This window comes from Trifolium pratense, linkage group LG4, assembly GCF_020283565.1.
Source record: "Trifolium pratense cultivar HEN17-A07 linkage group LG4, ARS_RC_1.1, whole genome shotgun sequence".
Classification (NCBI taxonomy): Eukaryota; Viridiplantae; Streptophyta; class Magnoliopsida; order Fabales; family Fabaceae; genus Trifolium; species Trifolium pratense.
This window is the reverse complement of record NC_060062.1, coordinates 41,319,471-41,341,028: the sequence shown is the minus strand read 5'-3', so window position 1 is coordinate 41,341,028 and position 21,558 is coordinate 41,319,471. Positions and strand designations below refer to the sequence as shown.

Here is a 21,558-nt window from a genome sequence, read left to right as displayed (position 1 = left end):
TGGACTTATTATTTGTAAAAAGTTAATTAACTAAAAAAATATTTTATTTTATTATTTTTTTAATAAAAAGAGGAGAAGCAAAGAGCTACCTCCTCAAACCATAAAATATAGAAGAAGCAAAAAGAGATTACAAAAAAAAAGGAGGGGGACTAGGCCAAAACCTCCCTAAATATGCACCACCCTAAAGAAGGGTTTACCAAGTCTATTCGCCTCAAAACTATCTTTAATCACAAGAGGTACATCATTCCAAATAGTAAGCCTATTTAATGTGAGACCTATATTAGCTAAGCTATCAGCACAAAAATTTCCTTCTCTAAACACATGAGAGACAACGAAGTTCATCGACTGAGTGAGAAATAAACAATTAAGCCATCTGTTATAAATATAAGAAAAACCGAGACCAATACTAAAAAAAAAGAAAAAAAGACTGCAAATTTGTTTCCCATATAATATTATATTTATCAATGATTTTGACTGGTATAAAAATGACCAGCTACAATATATAGTATTTTATAGCATTGTAAATGTCGCCTCTATGCTAAGGGAAATTTTGGTAATGTAAAGTACAAGATACATCGTTTCATTTGCCCATGCTAATACACCCCCCATATATATGAATATATGTATATTCTATATAATTGATTGAGAATAGTCTAGGAATATTTGTATATTCATTTAGAGTGTGTAGTGTTGTTGGATGGTGTCAATGTCAAGACCCTTCAACTTCACCACAGATTCAACATGTCCCTTTAGTGTATGGAGCTCTTTCAGCCTGCAAATATTGTTCAAAATTAAAACTACTAATCCAAAATTAAATATCATATTAATAAGATGCATTTTATTTATATTAATGAACCTGGCAGCCTCGGCACGTCTCTTGGCTTGTTCAGCAATTTCAGAGTGTTCATGATGGTTGGTGTTGCTCTTAGTTTCTGTAACTTTGAGACCATGGAGTGTTCGTTGAGCCGTAGCCCATTGTGCCTCTCTTTCTCCTCTTCCGTAGTCCTTCTTTGTTGTGAAAGCAGTCTAAACCAATCAAGCCAAACACAAAATCATTGCATTGACATGTATAAGATTAAATTCCAAAGCACTGACATAGACACGAAGACACGAATTATTGAAAATATGTAGTGTCCGACACTATCTAACACATATCAGATACCAGATACATATATTCAATTTGAAGTGTCGGTGCTATACATAAGAAATATGAAACATACGAAATTTGGTGATTTTAAGAATGTTTTATATATAGACCTTATTATCAATCATGTTGTCCCAGGCCCTGCCTGACAATCCCAAACGGATGATGAATTTGAGGACGTCGAGAGGAATGTAAGTAACAACGGTGAAGATCCAGATTACTCCAGCCCATCTCCAACCAATTCCATTGATTCTAGCAAATCCCCAGTGTGCATACACAGCAATGAGAGTTGCCACCTAAGTTCAATAATTCACACATATAATTTAAGATTAATTTCACATCACAAGTTTTTTGTTTAGAGGAACATTTTTTTTTTCAAATGAGTAAATCGTCATTTTAGTCGTTGAATTGTAAGACTAACCATCTGTGCAGCAAAGAAGGCAAAGAGAAGCAAAAGGCCAGGGCGTTCGACATAAGACCAACTCCTTGACCTTGTCACAAAGATGAGTGCTTGACTAATAATGCTCACTTGAAGGTACAAAGCTGAGTTAAGTTGATCATTACTGTCTGAAATTGGATGAACACCAAAAACTTTCTGAAACAAAGAATAAGATGAAACATGTCATGTCATTGATAATTAATTCTATATTGGTTGGTTTGTATGCTACAATTATTTTGGAACATAGGGAGTATTGGATTTCAAACTGTTAACTTACGGTGAAGAAATCAGTGTCATGAACTAAATAGAAGAACACGACAGTGATGACGGCCATGTAAGATCCAAGAATAATTCCGGTGGCAAAGATTTCTTTTAGTTTCCATGAATCAGGAACTGGTGATGGCTTCACTCTATCCTTAGAGATGGTCATGATGGTTCCATCGTTCAAGATGGCGATAATGAGGACCATGAAAGGTGAGAAATCAAACTTCCATATCAAAGCAACGAGCATGAATCCAAATACGATACGGATGGTGATAGAAACAGCATAGATTGTATAGTTCTTCATTCTTTGGAAGATGGCTCTGCTAGTTAACACAGCACTCACAATCACACTTAGTCCTGGCTCTGTCAAAACAATGTCAGATGCACTTCTTGCAGCATCAGTTGCGTCGGCAACCGCAATACCAATGTCTGCTTTCTTTAATGCAGGTGCATCATTCACACCATCGCCAGTCATACCGCAAATGTGTTTTCTATCTTGCAACCTCTTCACAATCTCATACTTGTGTTCTGCATTATATACCACATAAACATGATGTGTCAGGTTAGTAGTAAGAGTTTGACTTTATAACTTGAAGGACAAAGTTCGAAAGATTAGATTACGGAATATTGATGTCATTAATTAATTACCAGGGAAGACGCCGGCAAATCCATCAGCCTTCTCAATGAGTTCATCAATTGAGATTGATGCAATATCAGGGTCCTTGTTTTCACCAAGAAGAGATGATGAAGGATACATGTTGGTTCCCATTCCAAGTCTGCGACCGGTTTCTTTTCCAATGGCAAGTTGGTCACCAGTGATCATCTTAACATTAACACCAAGGTCAAGAGCTTGTCGAATAGTCTCAGCACTGTCATGCCTTGGAGGGTCAAAGAGTGGCATGAGACCCAAAAACTCCCATGCGTCTCCTTCACTCTCCTTGGTCTTTGCTGAAACAGTCTATCAACCAAGTGCAAAAGCAAACATTTGTAAGATATTTCATATAATTGCCTGTCTTTATTCATGTCACATGATAAATTGATACTAGACCCAAGATGGACCAGGATCCGCAGTTACATGCAATTTTTGATCTCGTCGTTAATCTAAGATCCGACGGTTCAGATTTTGCAATAACAAGATCAGTTTAAAATGAAAATGAAATCGACCGTTAATTTGCGATTAGACGGCTGATATTGAAAACTGCATGACGCGTTTAATGTACCAAATACAGATCCACTAGACCCTTTACTCACCTGGCGAGAAACAGCCAATGAGCGCAGACCTCGCTCAGCAAACTGGTCAATGACTTGGTGAGCCTTTTTCAAAGTTTGTCCCTTGAGTTCACAAAGTTCAATAATCTGATATAATAAAAGATGCATGACTATAGTCAGATATCATATGTTGTGTTATACTACAGTATTAAGTTAAACAACTCCAACTTCATGGTGATTAAATGAATCCCTTACTTGCTCAGGAGCACCCTTGCTGCACCTGTGCCAATTTCCTTCATCATCAATGTAGGTAATAGCTGTGCGCTTACCCACAGGATTGAAGGGCAAGAAATGCACCTCAGTGATTCCTGATCTTGCCTAGAATGTCAAATAGAGCCCAATTGACAAGATTAAGCAACTTAGTATTATATGCATCTTATTAAGTTTTAAACACAAACTAATAACAATATAAAGAGATTAAAGATCACGCAGTGTTGGTCGATGTGTTGGCAAGTTGTGATGGATTGCCGGTGTAAATTATTTTCCAATGATAGTGTATTAGAGTCTTTAAAATGTAACTTAAAAAAAAACATAATTCATAGTACCTCCTTGGGGTCACCCAACATCGCAACGATTGAAGCATCGATAGCATCCTGATTTTCAACCCTAGAAGCCCTAGCAGCGGCCAAGAGAAGACCGTCCTTGTCTACACCAGGGGTGAACACCTAAATTTACAAACAACCTTGATCAGAACAAAAAGAAAACTTTTGTAATGGTTATTATCACATTATAAACATTTAGATTGGTTATTTAACCTCAATCAAGTTTTTGTCAACAGTGAGCTTGTTAAGGGTGAGAGTTCCAGTCTTGTCACTGCATAGAACATCCATGCCAGCCATTTCCTCAATAGCTGTCATCCTCTTGGTGATAGCTCCTTGCTGAGACAAACGGTGAGAACCAATAGCCATTGTCACGGACAAAACCGTTGGCATGGCAATCGGGATACCTCCAATGAGAAGAACCAACAAATTGTCAATACCTTCTCTATATGGCCTTTCTTGGATGGGGTACATCACAACTATCTCAATCAACATTCCAATTGCAATGGAGCAGATACAGAAGTTTCCAATTGATGTCAACACCTAATCGAATCCAATCAAATTAATATCCAAAGTTAGTCCATGTAGTCCAAAGTTATCAACTAAATTAAATTAATAAACACTTGCTAGAAACTATCCTCTAAAATGAATTATAAACAAATTTTTCTTCCTATACGCGTAATTTGGCCAACCAACTTTCTTAATACACGTAATTTGGTCAAATTTTACCTTAGTATATAAAAAAAATACAAATGTACCTTTTGGAAGTGACCAACATTGTTGGTGCTATCAACAAGGTGAGCAGCCTTTCCAAAGAAGGTATGGACACCAGTGGCGATGACAATGGCCTCAATCTCACCTTGTTTGCAGGTGGAACCAGAGAAGACTTCGTCACCGGGGTTCTTGGTTACTGGAAGTGACTCACCAGTGAGTGCAGATTGATCAATCTTAAGGGGATCTCCTTCCAAGAGACGAGCATCGGCTGGTACAATATCTCCCAACTTGATGCTCACCAAATCTCCTGGCACTAAAATTGCTGCCTCTTGCTCAGTCCATTTTCCATCTCTCAACACCTACAAGTTGGTTAATTAATTAATTAATTTCTTGTCAGATGCTAGTGAATGTGAAATTTACATTGAAATATTGCACACTATAAAGCACTGACACAGACACCGGCCATTAATGAAAAATAGAATAATTGAATGTAACCATGTGTTTGTTGTCGTGTTGGTGCTACATAGATTGTAAGAGAATGAATGAACGAAAACAAATGTTATGTTATTATTGTTAATGTTGATTACCTTGGTTTTGGGTGCAAGACCAGCCATTAAAGCTGCCGCGGCGTTGCCTGCATTGTTTTCTTCAATGAAACTAATGGTTGAGTTGATGATAAGCAACACAACAATACCAACGAAATCTTGCCAATCTGCCGGCTTGCCCTATTAATTTATATATCACAAGTTTTTTGTTAGATAATAAACATATCGTACATTTGTTTCGAGCCTTTGAGACTCAACTCGCCTAAATTTTTTCTATTAAATATGATAAAAAATTGTAATTACCCCTCCATTGGCCAATGCAATGGCCATAATAGCAGCAGCTTCCATAACCCATGATAGTGGATTCCACATGAAACCCAAAAATTTAAGGAACTTGCTTTCTGTTTTCTCCTCTAATTTGTTAGGACCAAATATTTGTAGCCTACTCTCTCCCTCAGCTGATGTTAGACCTTCTCTGCTACATTTTAGCTGCACGAAAACTTCCTCAATTGGAATATTTTCCTGCACACATACACATGCAATATAACAACTTAATTTTCATTACAAGGTAAAAATAAACAAAACTAGCTAAAAATTAATAATCATGCCAATGAACGGCATCATGGTTTTCCATTGCGCTCGCAATTGCAGTTACATTGCAGGAAAATGTGGCTGATACGATCAAAATTGCAATGTCGCTGCCAAGACCTCCAAATTCTTTATTTTGTTACGGTAATTGTGATTGCAAGCCACAATTTAAAACCATGCATGACATTACATATGTGTGTCTATCTTTCGACTTACAAGATCGACATTTTCCTTCTTGAGGTCTTCAAATAGATTATCAGACGACATTATACAAAGCTATAAAATCCGTCACTTCCACTTCTAACTTTTCTTTCAATGAGCTCGAGGAGCCCGCCCTTCTCTAGGCCTCTGTCAGCAGAGGCCTGGAAAAAGGTGAAAAGAAAAAATTAGATAAATAAATAATCAATTGATGATTTTGATATTGGGAAGATGACAGTGATTTCAGAGCCTGTAGCTCTTGTTTTATAGGAGAAGAGATAGGTACATTGTGTTGTAAAATTAATTTACTATTATTATCAACCACTAAGAATTCGTTTTCCTTTCATAGGGAGTGTTTGTTGCATGGTTTTTTGTGGCTCACCAAAGTCCACGGATCGGTTTTTTGTGACCATATTTGCTTGCAAAATGTCCACTTCAGTTTCTTTCAATATACTATCATGGTAAGTTTATAAAATAAAATAAAAAATGTTCTACTATAAGATTAGTATTTTTGTTGGTGGTGAATTACATGCTAAATTTGGGAGAGACCAAATTAATGACGAGAAACTAAATTTGTTGGGAAGGTTCGATTGTAAATTGAAATTATGATTCACAGTTGGTGAATAGCCATTACATACATGATACAACTCAACAACTTTTATGAAATCTCATTTAAATGAAAATTTGTTCAATCTGTTTGACGAGGTTTTTTAACTATTGCATGAATAATTAGAATTTATTTTAATATTTTGTGTGCTACAATCCATTGTAGTTTTGGTTTTATAAAAACGGGTTTGATGTTATTTAATATGATTCATATTATAATGCTTAAGCTAACAAACATAATTGGTAATTACGGGCTTTGGACACTGATTCGCAAAATAAAGTGTAAGCCCAACTCAGGGTCCATATGAGTGATACTAGGGTTGAAATTTTTTATATATAATATTGGCTAGGTCCACTTTACCATCACACACAGCAAAACACATAAGCTTATTTGTGATTTTTCCTACCATCAAAGACCTCAAAGACCGGAACAAGTATCAACAAAAAAAAACCGATTCTAATAGTTCAACCTTCTGAAGAATCAATTGTCATGGCTTCAACAACATCAAGTAAGTAAGTGTTCTATTATCATATAATATTGATTATAATATATTAACATAATTGTTTAACGATGTATGATAAATCATTGGTGCATATGTGCCATAAATTTTTAGGGACATTATTGAAGACATCAAATTCGAATCATAAATTTTTCACTTCTCTCCATTAGTCACTAGCTTACTGAATCACAATAAATTGTTAGTGCATGAATTATCATGGTTTTGTCAAATATGTAGTTTATTTTTATTTTCTTTATGAAATCAAATAGAAAATAAATCGAACTGATACCGAAAAATTATAACACTCATAGCCTCTTCATACCAATCACTTACTATCCCTATATTAATTAGATCAGGTGGTCGAATTATCTCAAAAGGAATTATCTTCTTCTTCTTATTATTATTTTAATTTAAAAAATAAGGAATGATTTTACCTTTTGTTTTGTTGCAAAGTATAAAGAAGATGACAATGAAAGAGCAAAGTACAAATAATATGAAAATAGAATAATTCTTTAATTTATTTTTCTTTACAATGAAGTTGAGTATGAACCAAAAACCTCTAAGATACTATTAAAACCTCTCACCACTAAACCAAAGTTAAAATCAAATCTAATGATTTTTTTTTTTAATTTATGTTTAACAATTAGAGGTTCTTAGTTTTAGTTTGAATCCTATCAAGATCTTTAAAAATATTTTTTAAACACCAAGATTCCTTACTTTAAACCGAACACGTCTCTCATCCCAAATTTTACTTATAAATAAAAAAAATATTTATTTCCTCCGTTCCATTTTACTTGTTGTTTTAGAAAAAAATTTGTTTAAAATTACTTGTCATTATGATAATTTAAGATTATATTTTTTCTAAATCATATAAGATTTAATATATATTTGGAAAACAAAAGTTTTTTCTTTTAATTTTTTTGGTACATAATATATTAAATTTATTGGAAAGAGAAATTGTGTGAAAAAAATTAAAAATTTATTGATAAATTAAAATAAGTGTATAATAGGAAGATAATGTGCAACAATACACTAACACACATGTGATTAAAAAAATATATATGCACAATTAAAAAAAAAAAAATACACACAATAATTTTTGAAATATATATACTTTTTTTACTTTCACCACCAGTTGAATATGATTTGGGGTCAGTTATGACATCAAGTGGTTCTAGACCCCTCCCGATCACAGTTGCGGGGATCGAACTGCGGCTCTCCCTACCAAATTCAGCGACAATCACCACTAAACTAACAGACAATTGTTAATTTTTGAAATATTTAATCAATTTTAATTTTGATAGTAAATAATTATTGTAACAATAAAAGATTTGATTCCGTAAAAGAAAAAATTAATGATGATTTGAAAAAAAAAAAAGGGTAGCAGCGTTTCCAAAGCAAAATAAAACCTCACTTAAACCTTAATAGTTAATCCCCATTCATTCACGAACGCGATACTCCTTCCTCCCTCCCTCATTCCATTCTCTCTCTCTCTGTGAATAAATAAATAAATAGGGTTTCTTCTAACTCTCTGTTTCAACATTTCACTCCTTCATCGATTCTTCATTGTTTCATCGTTTTTTTCTTTTCTTTTCTTTTTCTCGTTCGCGAAGATGCCTCCTCGTTCCAAAAGAAAACCGGCCCCACCACTCACTTCTTCTGACGTCGATTCTTCTATTCGTACCACCGGTACTACTCACTTTTCCTCTTTTCTCATTGGTTCTCTCTTATTACCAATAATAACGAATAACTGCACTCATTTCTTAATTCAATTTCATTATTTTTAATTACGCGATTATTATTATTATTATTATTATTATTATTATTATTATTATTATTTGTTGAATTTAATTTCGATCTTTCTTGATCTGACTTTTTTTTATATTATCGCGCAATGATTATTCAGAACCAAAGGCTAAGAGAACAACTTCAAAGCAATTTGAACGAATAGATAATATGTTTGCTTCATACTCAAATAAAGAATTGGGAATCATTGAGTAAGTTTCTTATTTTTTATTTATTACTATATGTAAAATTATGTTAATGTTGTTTCATTTGATTTTTAATTGAGAAATTACTGTGATTGTTTGGTATGTCAGCCCAGATGGGATTGAAGCACTTTGTAAAGATGTTAAGGTGGACCATACTGATGTTAGAATCTTAATACTTGCTTGGTACATATCTCACTATACCTTTTTTATTATATTTTACCATTTATCTTTAGGTGAATTCTTCGGTAGACATATATGTACTGGTACATTTGTTGAAGTGAATGATTGTGATTGATTTACAAATAGTATTTATTAATTTTTCTATATTAAGTACTATTTGTGGATCAATCACAATCATCCACCTAAGCCTGTGTACTGGTATATATCCACATAATATGTGTACTGGAGTGTTCATCATTCATATTTTAATGTTTATAATTTATTTCTTTCTTTATCAGGAAAATGCAAGCGGAAAAGCAGGGTTATTTTACTCAGGTTGGTAGACAAAATATTGCTTCACAATCTTTTTTTAGTGAAGCATACATGCATCATTTACTCCGCATTTTCTTTTCCATGGAACCTACTCTAACACAGTGTTGACAAATTGGGGCATTATAGTGTAGTGAGATTTAAACAAACTGTTATTGTTTTCTGATATGCTATTTAGTACAAAGTGTTGACGAATAGGGACTACTGTGGTGCTATAGCCTGGTAGGATTGCGGAATTTGAACAAATCGCTATTTTATGCGATCTCCAATTGACAACACTGCACAAACGTGGTTGTGTTTCATGCTTGTTATGGAATGCATTGCTTAATATTTGTATGTTTTATTGTATATGTATATATTCACACATGCATAAACCTTGTTGTTTATCTATCTGATTGTTGAACTATACTTATCTATTATATTATTCCTTTGGCTTGAATATAAGTGAAATAGGTAACTTGACATTGTGTAAAATCCTAACACGCTGATATGCTGTCTTTCTCTCTATCTTTTCCCTGCCCTAAAATCTGTAGTACGCTTTCTTACGTCAAGAAGAGCAAATAGAGTTAACAATATCGCTGATGGTTTTACAGTGAAACTTTTGGTTCTTGTGTGAAAGCACAAGAATGTTTGATGCCATGATCCAAACTACAATCCACTTGCACTGTTGATACTTGATAGTTGATACACCATTCATGTCATCATCATCATCAGTTTAGACAACTTGAATTTCCTTCTTAGTATTACTTGGTTTTGGATATGTTATGATCATAGTTCTTTCTTTCTCTGAATAGGATGAATGGCGAAGAGGTCTCAAATGTTTAGGGGCAGACACACTCCCAAAATTAAAAAAAGCAATAAATGGACTGAAGAAAGAGGTTTTTTTCCTTTCCTTTCTTAGGCTATAAATTACTTAATTAAGTTCATTGCGTCCTTGTTGAAATTAGCCCTAAGAAGGTTTTGATGCAATTTATTTCCTTTATGTGTCTTGGGTAGGTGACGGCTCCAGAGTCCTTTGAGGATTTTTATTCCTACGCATTTCAATACTGCCTCACAGGTAAGCTTAGTATTGGCGGGTTTAATTTTCAACTATACTTCAGATTTTGTTGTGATACATAATTACATTGTTGCTTTGATGTTTTTGTTCATCACTCATTTGAACCTGTTTGAACATGGATTAATACTTTCAGAGGATAAGCAAAGGAGCATAGATATTGAGACCTTATGTGTGCTGTTTAATCTTGTTCTGGGATCTGAATTCCCTTCTCAAGTCAATTTACTAATAGAGTATCTAAAGGTGAGCAGGTGTTTGTATTTCTTTTTCGTTGAATCCTCTATTGTTACTTTATGCTACTCAGCTCTGTGTTTGATCTTTTAACTTGTATGTAATTTGGGACAGTGGCATTCATTGATATCTGGAACGAACATGTTAGATTGTGAAGTATATCAATATATTATTTTCTTGTATTGGTTATTATTCCATACTTTTTGTGGCCATTCATATGCATATAGTTTATTTATTGTGTGGTTCATGATACAAAGTTGGTTACATCCTTGTAATAGCTTTCTTTGGAAGGCATCTAATATGAACTCAAGTGATGGAAGAGATTTTTCTCGATTACCCGGTGTATTATGCACTCTAAAGTTGTGTTTTTTGGGTGGAAATTTTTCATCAGAAGGATGTTATACCATATTCATAAAATTATTTTCTAATAGTTGTTTTTTCTTGGCAGATCCAGAATGACTACAGAGCGCTAAACATGGATCACTGGAGAAATTTTTATCGGTTTTTTAAAGAGGTGATACTATCATTTTTTTTTTTATCTTACTCTTGCTTGGAATATTTTATATTTTGTATATTTTTCACTTCTGGTTGAATTTACTATCTGATTATGAGGTCCATTGGAGTCTGAGTTAATAACGAATTTTTATCAAACAATGAGGACCTTATTGTAAAATTGATAGTCTAACTTCTGGAGGAAAATTCTTTCTAGGAAGAATGTTTGTCGACATTTCCTTTCTTTTTGTTATTTGCTTTGATGATGACAAGGATTATATTCTATGCCGGTCAATGTAATATGCATCATAAGAAATTCATCTTGCCCAAGACATCAGCCTGTTATGTGCGGTCAGCTTTTGCAACAGTCTTGTGATTTGTGCATTTAGTGATTTTACCCTGTACTTTTTTTCTTCAATTGAGTGAGTTTACCTGGTATTTTTCCTCTATTATGAAAAACGCAAGTCCCATATAAGCTGGAGATAAGGACTCTTCAGAGCTTATAAAACATAAATAATCATTGCCTTACAAGTAGGTAGGCCCAAAACCTATGATAATATCAAAGTATATCCTAGATTTGTTAATACTTAATGGGCTGTTGTATTATTCACGCACCAAACACAATATTGCTGGACACGAGGGGTTTTCGAAAAAAACCCAAGTTGCACATCGGCTGGATACATTGACTCTTTAGAGCTTATAAAGTCTAGACTATCCTCCCCTTACGAGTCGGATTTGAACATGTAAAACTAGAAAGAGAAAGTATGTAAAAGAGAATATTTGAACATTAAGTTAGGTATAAATACAATTCCTTAGTAGAATTGAAATTTATTTAGCAACAGAAATATATGATTTGTTATTACTGTTATTATTAATACCCTTTCATTATTTTATTTTTTTACACTCATTTCGTTATCCAATTTTAACATTTTTTTGTTATTTTATTGACACAAACACACTCACTCATGTGATCTATTCATGAACTTTTAATGTCAATCTTATAAAGCCTATACTTGGTTCATTTATATAATGATCTAACTATCTAAGTTAAGGTTGAGCTTGCTTATTAATGAGTCAAACAAACTTGATTATATAATGATCTAATTTAAGGTTGAGCTTGCTTGTTAGTAAGTCAATCAAACTTGATTGAGCATTAAAGATTCAAGCTAGAATAAATTTAGAATAATGATTTATGATAGAGAGCATTATAGTGTCATTTGATCTATGTTGCCGACTTCACTTAGTGGAATAAAACTTTGGAGTTGTTGCTATTGCTAAGTCTTGTGCACTCTTATCTGAATATATGGTCTTTGCTGTTGTCAAACATGTCAAATTGTTTATTTTTTTGGTACAATGTCATATTGTGTATTATTATATGTTTTGCATAAGTTGTGCATTTTGATGAATTTAGTGTCCTCTTCATTTCAATAAGTCGCACTCGGGAAAAATGTTAACATTTTGCTGCTGCCAGGTAAGCTTTACTGACCTTGAAAGCTATGATTCCAGTCAAGCCTGGCCAGTGATCATTGACAATTTTGTTGAATGGTTGAAAGAAAATGAAAAGAAAATATAGTTATCACCTCACCTCCCTGAAGTTCCAGTTCGACTTTACTCAAACTCTGAACCAGAATACATTTTGAAGCGGATTAACAATTGTATATGGCTGTTCTGAGCAATCTGTTTGGAGTTTTCTGCAAATATTATGATTAATCATATGTAACAACACCTCAATATAGTGTCAACTGTCAAAGCTATGTCGATTCTTGAGTTTTACTTGTTTTTATGCAATTTTGTTTCGACGCCTAAAATATAGTGTCAACTGTCAAAGATATCTTGATTTTTTGAGTTTTACAGGCTGGAGATATTGTTTAGGCAATTTTGTTTCCTAGTGCCATTTTTTTACATCTTTTGTTCTGTATGTTAACCATTTCTGCAATCACCTTAAAAAAGATAAACCCTTTCTGTAATCAAACTTTTTCAAACCTGCATCTTTAACTATGAGTCATTTATTATATTTTACTGCTATTTCTGTTCAAGCCTTCTAGTTAAAAGTGCCATTAAGTTGAAAGCTACTTCTCCCTCCACCAACACAACTACAAAACAACACATACACCAACACTCAAGATGCGACCATATCTCAACTCAATTATTATATTGAACACCACTATTGAAACTTATGTGATAAATTGGTTGGAAGTTGGAAAGAACTAAACACAACTTGAAAGACTTGAAACTATTGTGTGAATTAAAATGTAGTGTAAGTCCCAAAACGATGATTGATAGGTTTTTTGTGTGTTAAAACTTAAAAGTAATGTACATAATATTGATTTAAGAATAAATTAAACAAATAATAAGGAAATGGTCATCTCTTATTTACGCGACTTTAATTTAGTGGGAACATATATAGTTATATAGTACTTTCAAGTTTCAACGAGTCGTTCAAATTTGGAGAAGAAATAGTCCTACTAAATTGAGATGGAGACATCTTAACTTTTTTCTTACTCAATGCAATGGTGATCACATATAAACTAACAACGGAAATTATGTAGTATTTCCTCATAAAGGAAAACGGATGCAAATTATCCTCAACAATAGCGGACAACAACAAATAGTGCCCTAATAAATAAAGATGCTTTAAATAATAATTATACATTAAACAAGTGTCATAAAAGCACATATTAGCTTTCCCCATTAATAAATTGTTTCAGTTTTGTAAATAAAAAGTGATATAATAAACTATAAATGTATCTCCTTAAACAGTACTACAATGTTGTTTCCCAAACATTTTGCTATCTTCTTTCTCTTCCTCTCTCTCATTGCTGCAGCAGACACCACTTCCTGGATCAAAGCAGGTTATCACTATTCCGGCAATGAAAATTCAGCTTCAACAATAAAATCAATACTTTTCACACACCTCTTATGTGCTTTTGCTTTTATAAACTCCACAAATTACAACATCTTCATAAACTCTTCTGAGCAACACAAATTCTCCACTTTCACCAACACAGTAAAGCTTCAAAATCCATCTGTTACAACTCTTCTATCAATCTACAATGGAAGAGAAAACTCTTCACTTTTTGACTCAATGCTAAACCAATCTTCTTATAGAAAATCTTTCATTGATTCTTCCATTAATACAGCAAGAAAATATGAATTTCAAGGCATAGACCTTTGTGGTGTCTTACCAAAACAAGGTAAAGAACTTGAAAATTTGGCAACCCTTTTGAAGGAATTGCGAATCGCGGTAACTTATGATGCAAGAAAGACTAAAAAGCCAGAGTTAGTTTTAGTGATGGCAGGTTATTATATCAAAGCTTCAGATTCCTTTAATTACCCTTTTGAATCAATGCAAAAGAATTTAGATTGGGTTCATTTTGTTGCATATGATTATTATCTTCCTACAAGGGACAGTGTCACAGGTTTTCATGCAGCTTTGTATGGTTTATCTGGTTGGGATAATACTGATTCTGGTATCAAAGAGTGGAGAAAAAGAGGGTTTTCTTCTAACAAACTTGTTATTGGTTTGCCTTATCATGGATATGCATGGACCCTTGCGAAACGAGGTGAAGGTGGTGTTGGAAAACCAGCTTCTGATCCTGCTGTTACAATGGATGGTGCAATGGGTTATAAGTTGATAAAAAGTTATATTAGAAGCTTTGGTGATGGAGTAGTTGCATGTTATAATGATACTTTTGTGGTGAATCATTTCACAGTTGCATCCACTGAGTGGATTAATTTTGATGATGTGGAAGCTATTAAAGAAAAAGTTTCTTATGCAAAGAAAAATGGATTACTTGGTTACAATGTTTTCCAAGTTGGGAATGATGACAATTGGGTCCTTTCCGAGGCAGGTAAAGTTTTCTCTGCCCTCTTTGGAATTCCTTGATTGTTTTTCATTTGAAATTATTACACGCGGTCTGTTTGAATTGATTTAGTTGAGCTTATTTACTGACACAAACTTTTGAGACTGTTTCAGAGAGCTTGTAAAACCAACTTATGAGATATGTGCATAAGTTGTTTTAAGCTTACTTCCATAAACTCATTAGGCTAACTTATGAAAACAATTTGGCTTTATTTTAACTTTTGTTACTAAAGTGTCTTATACATAATTGTGTTGTGATTCTAGATTAACATTTGCATCACTTTTTTCAGCTCACGAAGTATATGAAGATCATCATAACAGAAGGTTGCTTATAGTTGTTCTGCTTACTACTTTGACTACTGCACTTCTCTTAGGAATACTAGTATTTTTCTACTACCACCAAGGTAAGGATATAATTAACTTTCACCTTAGAGTGATAAAATTGAATAATAATTAACTTTTAGTTTTTTTTTTCATCTCACACTGTTTTGGCAGGAACAGTGAGCACTATTACAAGAATGATATACAAACTGAGGATATATTTATCAGCAGCTGAAGAAGATCTCAATGGAAGTGGTTCTGATTTAATAGTATTTAGTTATCTCGCAATTAAAGTAGCAACAGATAACTTCTCAGAAGAAAATAAGTTAGGAGAGGGTGGATTTGGTGCTGTGTACAAGGTAACATTTCAAAATTCATCTGCTTGTGAAATGTTCCGTGCAAATAGAAACTTTGAAATGTAAATTGAAGATTAGAAAAATTTGCAATTACAGTGGCAAGGATAGTAATGATGTAATCTTTTATATAATTTTATAGGCATTAAATTGTTGAGATATATTAATCTCTGCATAGACAAAACTCTATTAGCTACTAGGATCGCTCCCACTTTGCCCAAATCTTGGTGGAGGTATCTCCCACTTTGCAAAATGGTTTTGTAGGGTCGAGCTCAGACAGTTTGCTCTCAATACTATAGTATCTAAGTTTATCAACCCACTTTCTGACCACTCGGATCACGTTCCAGATGCACAAACTTTCACGGAGGTATCCCTCACTTTACAAACCGGTTTTGTAGGGTTGAACTTAGACCGTTTGCTCTCAATAATATTATAGAACCCGAATTCTCTAATGACAGTATTATGCTTAATTCTCTGATGACAGTATTATGATTTGATTTCCTCAGGGAAAATTACGGAAAGGACAGGAAATAGCTGTCAAAAGACTGTCAGAAACCTCAAATCAAGGACTTGAAGAGTTCAAAAATGAGATCGCGCTTACAGCAAGACTACAACATGTGAATTTAGTTAGACTTTTGGGTTACTGCACAAAAAAGAATGAGAAGCTTCTCATCTATGAATATCTCCCAAATAAAAGCTTAGATCATTTTCTCCTAGGTCTGTTACTAATAATTTTTCGCTGCTAAGCTCAGTTAATTTTCAAAGTAGCAATAATTCCAATTGCTTTGTTCAGCTAACATTTTTAGTGACTAATTGCAGATCCAAGCAAATCAATTCTTCTAGATTGGAAGAAGCGTGTGAATATCATCGAAGGGATTACTCAAGGCCTTCTTTATCTCCAAGAGTACTCAAATTTCATTATAATCCACCGCGATCTTAAAGCTAGTAATGTTTTATTAGACCATGAGATGAATCCTAAGATATCAGATTTTGGTATGGCTAGACTCTTCGGAAGATATGAACTTGAAGCAAACACAAGCAGGATCGTGGGAACATAGTAAGTAAATCATAATCAATAATGTGTTATGGCTGTTTCTTCGGTCTCTAATCATCTGTATCGACTTCTGTAGTGGGTACGTCCCCCCTGAGTATGTCAGAAAAGGCATATACTCACCCAAGTACGACGTTTATAGTTTTGGAGTCCTTCTCTTGCAAATCATAAGTGGAAAGAGAACTTCACGATATTACGGCCTACATGAAAATATGAATCTTTTAGAATACGTAAGTTATCAATCTGTTTTAAGAAAAGTCTAATGTTTCTAATGACACGAGATATATTTCATACTTCTATTTTCCATCATTTCTTTAATCACATTCGTTCAATCTTATACGTGATCTTTACAAGTTGCTATTTCATTTTTCAGGCATATGTGCTGTGGATGGAAGGAAGAGGTGTGGAGTTTTTTGGCCCTTCATTGGATGATTCAATATCACATTGTAAAATCATGAGATGCATGCAGGTAGCTCTTTTGTGCGTTCAAGAAAACTCAGTAGATAGACCTTCCATGTTAGAAATTGATTCACTGCTCAAGAATGAAAGTGCAGATGTTGGTTCACCCAAAGTACCCGCGTTTTCGATGAAAAAACATGACAATGATAAGGGAGATACAACTAACTCCGAGTTCGAATTTCGTTCAATCAATGATGTTACAATTTCTCAGATGGTACCAAGATAATAATGGTGTGGAGCAGGACATTCTAATGTTTAGTGTGATATCTGGTTTAGGCTTTTTGGAGCAAGAAAATTTTGAGAAACTTAAGTAAATTTTACATTGAGCTTGAAATGTATGTATCTTAAGAAAAGTCTTTTGCTTAATAAAAGGAGCTTTATTCAATATGCATAAGTAAAATAGTCTTGCACCATGCCCAATCTGAGTCAATAGTTGTAAATGAATAACAACTTGCTAGTAACTTGGTTTTGTAGAGAAAGGCTATAGCTCCAACAACCTACAAACAACATACTAAAACACGAGAAATCTTACCAAACATACAAAATTCAAATTATGTAGGATTCAAATCAAGTTCCTAAATCACGTCAGCATCTTTGTGACGGTCCAGGCTGTCGGTAAGACTGTCGTATCTCCTTGCTTTGTGCTGGTGCAGGCCGTCACAAAGTTTACCAGCAGTCATTTTCGTGACGGGATAGGGCCGCCAGTAAGTTTGTCACTTTATGCATTTATTGGCCTCTTATGTGCTTTTGCTTTTATAAACTCCACAAATTACAACCTCTTCATAAACTCTTCTGAGGAACAAAAATTCTCCACCTTCACCAACACAGTAAAACTCCAAAATCCGTCTGTTACTACTCTTCTATCGATCTACGCAGGAACAGAAAACTCTACAGTTTTCAACTCAATCATAAACAATTCTTCTCACAGGAAAACTTTCATTGATTCTTCCATCAATACAGCAAGAAAATATGAATTTCAAGGCATAGATCTTTGTGGAGTCTTACCAATGCAGGGTAAAGAACTTGCAAATTTGGCAACCCTTTTGAAGGAATTGCGAATCGCGATAACTTATGATGCAAGAAAGACTAAAAACCCAGAGTTAGTATTGGTGATGGCAGGTTATTATATCAAAGCTTCAGATTCCGTTAGTTACCCTTTTGAATCAATGCAGAAGAATTTGGATTGGGTTCATTTTATTGCATATGATTATGATCTTCCTAAAGTGGAGAATATTACGGGTTTTCATGCTGCTTTGTATGGTTTATCTGGTTGGGATAATACTGATTCAGGTATCAAAGAGTGGAGAAAAAGAGGGTTTTCTTCTAACAAACTTGTTATTGGTTTGCCTTATCATGGATATGCATGGACACTTGCGAAACGAGGTGAAGGTGGTGCTGGAAAACTAGCATCTGGTCCTGCTGTTACAGTTGAGGGTGCAATGGGTTATAAGTTTATAAAAATTTATATTAGAAGCTTTGGTGATGGAGTAGTTTCATGTTATAATGATACTTTTGTGGTGAATTATTTCACAGCTACTTCCACTTATTGGATTAATTTTGATGATGTGGAAGCTATTAAAGAAAAAGTTTCTTATGCAAAGAAAAATGGATTACTTGGTTACAATGTTTTCCAAGTTGGGAATGATTACAATTGGGTCCTTTCCAAGGCAGGTAAATTTTCTCTGCGCTCTTTGGAATTCCTTGATTGTATTTTCAATTGAAATTATTACACAAGGTCTGTTTGAATTGATTTAGTTGAACATATCTACTGATACAAGCAATTTTGAGATTGTTTGGGAGAGCTTATGAAAACAACTTACGATATGTGCATAAGTAAGTTGTTTTAAGCTTACTTCCGTAAACTCATCAAGCTAGCTTATGAAAACCACTTATAGCTTATAAGATAACAATTGGTTGGAGAGGGAACATCATTATATCAGTATATTTGTGTTTTGAATCTATAGATTAACATTTGCATCATTTTCTTCAGCTCATGAAGTATATGAAGATCATGATAACAAAAGGTTGCTGATAATTGTTCTGGTTACTACTCTGACTACTGCATTTCTCTTAGGAGTAATAGTATTTTGCTACTACCACCAAGGTAAGAGTATAATAAACTTTCACCTTAGAGTTATGAAATTTAATTTAATGCTAATGAATAAAGAAATTGACTTGTGTACAATTTTCCCTTTTGAAGTTTTAATTTATCTCACAGCCTCACACTGTTTTGGCTGGAACAGTGACCACTATTACCAGAATGATATACAAACTGAGGATATATTTATCAGCAGCTGAAGAAGATCTTGATGAAAATTGTTCTGATTTAATAGTATTTAGTTATCTCGCAATTAAAGTAGCAACAGATAACTTCTCAGAAGAAAATAAGCTAGGAGAGGGGGGATTTGGTGCAGTGTACAAGGTAACATTTGCAAATACATCTGTTGTTGAAATATTTCTTGCAAATAGAAACTGCGAAATGTAAATTAAATATTAGCAAAGTTTGCAATTACAGCGGCAAGGATAGCAACGATGCATTCTTTTATATGAATTTCTAGGCATTGTTGAGTATGACTCATATTCACTGAAAAGCCAGCTGACGCTTGAGCGTGGTGAGTGGAGGTGAAAGTGTAATGAGTGGAGCATAGTATTTAAACAAAGCTTTGTACTCTATAACCCTAATTCATTGCCTAATAGAAAAGTATAGCAGTCACTCAGTAGTTGGAAATGTAAGAACGAACAATTGGTCGAACTCCTTGACCAATCATTGCGTTCTTGTGTGTTTATTGGTACACAGTTTTCCCAAACATACGCTGTAAATATTTATGGATCATAAATATCTAATATACTAAGTTGTTCTGTTACATCCATGCCATATATTGAGAGTGCATTGGAGTATAATTCTCTAATGAAAATGTTATGATTTGATTTTTTTCAGGGAAAATTAAGGAAGGGACAGGAAATAACTGTCAAAAGACTATCAGAAACCTCAAATCAAGGACTCGATGAGTTCAAAAATGAGATCGCGCTTACAGCAAGACTACAACATGTGAATTTAGTTAGACTTTTGGGTTACTGCACAAAAAAGAATGAGAAGCTTCTCATCTATGAATATCTCCCAAACAAAAGCTTAGATCATTTTCTCCTAGGTCTGTTAACTTGCCCTAAGCTCAATTAAGCTTAGATCATTTTTAGTGACTAATGATTCACAATTGAACTTAATGCAGATCCAAGCAAATCAATTCTTCTAGATTGGAAGAAGCGTGTGAATATCATCGAAGGGATGACTCAAGGCCTTCTTTATCTCCAAGAGTACTCAAATTTCATTATAATCCACCGCGATCTTAAAGCTAGTAATGTTTTATTAGACCATGAGATGAATCCTAAGATATCAGATTTTGGTATGGCTAAAATTTTCGGGAAATATGAACTTGAAGCTAACACAAGCAGAATCGTGGGAACATAGTAAGTAAATCATAATTAATATTGTGTTATGGTTGTTTCGTAGGTCTCTAATCATTTGTATCGACTTCTGTAGCGGGTACGTACCCCCTGAGTATGTCAGAAAAGGTATATACTCACCCAAGTACGACATTTATAGTTTTGGAGTCCTTCTCTTACAAATCATAAGTGGAAAGAGAACTTCACGTTATTACAGCCCACATGAAAATATGAACCTTTTGGAATACGTAAGTTATATATCTGTTTTAAGAAAAGTCTAATGTTTCTAATGACACGTGATAAATTTCATACTTCTATTGTCCTTTTTAACCATTTCGTGCAATCTTACACGTAATCTTTACAAGTTGCTTTTTCATTTTTCAGGCATATGAGCTGTGGATGGAAGGAAGAGGTGCGGAGTTTTTCGACCCTTCATTTGATGATACAACATCACCTTGTAAAATAACGAGATGCATGCAAGTAGCTCTTTTGTGTGTTCAAGAGAACTCAGCAGATAGACCTTCCATGTTAGAAGTTGATTCACTGCTCAAGAATGAAGGTGCAGATGTTGGTATACCTAATGTGCCCGCTTTTTCGATGAAAAAACAGGAAGATTATAAGGGAGATACTACTTCTAACTCTGGGTTCAAATTTTCTTCGATCAATGATGTTACAATTTCTCAGATGGTACCAAGATAATTGTGTTGAACATGACATTCTAGTGCTTGTAAAAACTTTTAGATCTAACAGAGGAAATTTTGAGAAATTGGAAACTGAATTTCTTCTACATTGAGCAGAAATTCAGTCTTGAGTTTGTTACAGTTTAGACTAGGTGTGTATTTCACTATTTTGGCCAAATTTGTTAATAACAATTTGCTAATTGATTTTTACAATTAAAAATTCGATTGATGCTACGGTGGACTACCTTCACAATAAAGAAAACTGACGATTAGTTGTCCTTTGTACTAAACATAAAGAAACTTACATTAGTTCCATAAAAACTTGTTG

The 21,558-nt window shown here is 33.9% G+C and overlaps 5 protein-coding genes across 6 annotated transcripts; 4 read left to right on the top strand and 1 right to left on the bottom strand.

Moving 5' to 3' along the window:
* Positions 1–29: 29 nt before the first annotated feature.
* On the bottom strand, positions 30–5,955 carry LOC123919630 (ATPase 8, plasma membrane-type-like). The gene is made up of 14 exons (XM_045971594.1): positions 5,719–5,955; positions 5,218–5,436; positions 4,957–5,094; positions 4,414–4,728; positions 3,872–4,198; positions 3,662–3,781; positions 3,312–3,434; positions 3,099–3,203; positions 2,496–2,805; positions 1,861–2,375; positions 1,566–1,739; positions 1,258–1,440; positions 857–1,026; positions 30–772 (listed from the first exon to the last, which is right to left on the bottom strand). The coding sequence occupies exons 1-14, from the start codon at positions 5,767–5,769 to the stop codon at positions 676–678; spliced, it is 2,847 nt and encodes a 948-aa protein (XP_045827550.1). The 5' UTR covers positions 5,770–5,955; the 3' UTR covers positions 30–675.
* Positions 5,956–8,231: 2,276 nt separating this feature from the next.
* Positions 8,232–13,030, top strand: LOC123919629 (DCN1-like protein 4). The gene is made up of 9 exons (XM_045971593.1): positions 8,232–8,495; positions 8,713–8,803; positions 8,906–8,980; positions 9,256–9,292; positions 10,081–10,164; positions 10,283–10,343; positions 10,477–10,583; positions 11,020–11,085; positions 12,535–13,030. The coding sequence occupies exons 1-9, from the start codon at positions 8,420–8,422 to the stop codon at positions 12,634–12,636; spliced, it is 699 nt and encodes a 232-aa protein (XP_045827549.1). The 5' UTR covers positions 8,232–8,419; the 3' UTR covers positions 12,637–13,030.
* A 693-nt stretch (positions 13,031–13,723) lies between these two features.
* Positions 13,724–17,513, top strand: LOC123919626 (cysteine-rich receptor-like protein kinase 19). Of its 2 annotated transcripts, none has more exons than XM_045971590.1 (7): positions 13,724–14,914; positions 15,216–15,329; positions 15,427–15,605; positions 16,106–16,316; positions 16,419–16,656; positions 16,730–16,880; positions 17,024–17,513. In XM_045971590.1, exons 1-7 carry the CDS (start codon positions 13,831–13,833, stop codon positions 17,333–17,335), a joined length of 2,289 nt encoding a protein of 762 aa, XP_045827546.1. In that variant the 5' UTR covers positions 13,724–13,830; the 3' UTR covers positions 17,336–17,513. The 2 variants fall into 2 exon arrangements, with proteins under 2 accessions (XP_045827546.1, XP_045827545.1); XM_045971589.1 differs by having other exon boundaries at positions 15,421–15,605.
* Positions 17,514–18,248: 735 nt separating this feature from the next.
* Positions 18,249–20,583, top strand: LOC123922688 (G-type lectin S-receptor-like serine/threonine-protein kinase B120). The gene is made up of 5 exons (XM_045975388.1): positions 18,249–18,780; positions 19,100–19,242; positions 19,328–19,531; positions 20,048–20,258; positions 20,337–20,583. Exons 1-5 carry the CDS (start codon positions 18,276–18,278, stop codon positions 20,573–20,575), a joined length of 1,302 nt encoding a protein of 433 aa, XP_045831344.1. The 5' UTR covers positions 18,249–18,275; the 3' UTR covers positions 20,576–20,583.
* Positions 20,584–20,625: 42 nt separating this feature from the next.
* On the top strand, positions 20,626–21,501 carry LOC123919628 (putative cysteine-rich receptor-like protein kinase 20). The gene is made up of 2 exons (XM_045971592.1): positions 20,626–20,798; positions 20,935–21,501. The coding sequence occupies exons 1-2, from the start codon at positions 20,781–20,783 to the stop codon at positions 21,247–21,249; spliced, it is 333 nt and encodes a 110-aa protein (XP_045827548.1). The 5' UTR covers positions 20,626–20,780; the 3' UTR covers positions 21,250–21,501.
* The last annotated feature ends 57 nt before the right edge of the window (positions 21,502–21,558 follow it).

Excerpts from the sequence above, each read along its gene's own strand:
- LOC123922688 (XM_045975388.1), top strand. The coding sequence starts at position 18,276 with ATGCAGAAGAATTTGGATTGGGTTCATTTTATTGCATATGATTATGAT. Across the intron at positions 18,781-19,099 it reads TTGGGTCCTTTCCAAGGCAG|CTCATGAAGTATATGAAGAT; the intron begins GTAAATTTTCTC and ends CATTTTCTTCAG. Across the intron at positions 19,532-20,047 it reads GATTTGGTGCAGTGTACAAG|GGAAAATTAAGGAAGGGACA; the intron begins GTAACATTTGCA and ends GATTTTTTTCAG.
- LOC123919630 (XM_045971594.1), bottom strand. The coding sequence starts at position 5,769 with ATGTCGTCTGATAATCTATTTGAAGACCTCAAGAAGGAAAATGTCGAT. Across the intron at positions 3,782-3,871 it reads TTGACAAAAACTTGATTGAG|GTGTTCACCCCTGGTGTAGA; the intron begins GTTAAATAACCA and ends TTGTAAATTTAG. Across the intron at positions 1,027-1,257 it reads ACAACATGATTGATAATAAG|ACTGCTTTCACAACAAAGAA; the intron begins GTCTATATATAA and ends TGATTGGTTTAG.
- LOC123919629 (XM_045971593.1), top strand. The coding sequence starts at position 8,420 with ATGCCTCCTCGTTCCAAAAGAAAACCGGCCCCACCACTCACTTCTTCT. Across the intron at positions 10,165-10,282 it reads TAAATGGACTGAAGAAAGAG|GTGACGGCTCCAGAGTCCTT; the intron begins GTTTTTTTCCTT and ends TGTCTTGGGTAG. Across the intron at positions 10,344-10,476 it reads ATTTCAATACTGCCTCACAG|AGGATAAGCAAAGGAGCATA; the intron begins GTAAGCTTAGTA and ends TAATACTTTCAG.
- LOC123919626 (XM_045971589.1), top strand. The coding sequence starts at position 13,831 with ATGTTGTTTCCCAAACATTTTGCTATCTTCTTTCTCTTCCTCTCTCTC. Across the intron at positions 15,330-15,420 it reads ATTTTTCTACTACCACCAAG|GAACAGTGAGCACTATTACA; the intron begins GTAAGGATATAA and ends CTGTTTTGGCAG. Across the intron at positions 16,317-16,418 it reads CTTAGATCATTTTCTCCTAG|ATCCAAGCAAATCAATTCTT; the intron begins GTCTGTTACTAA and ends GACTAATTGCAG.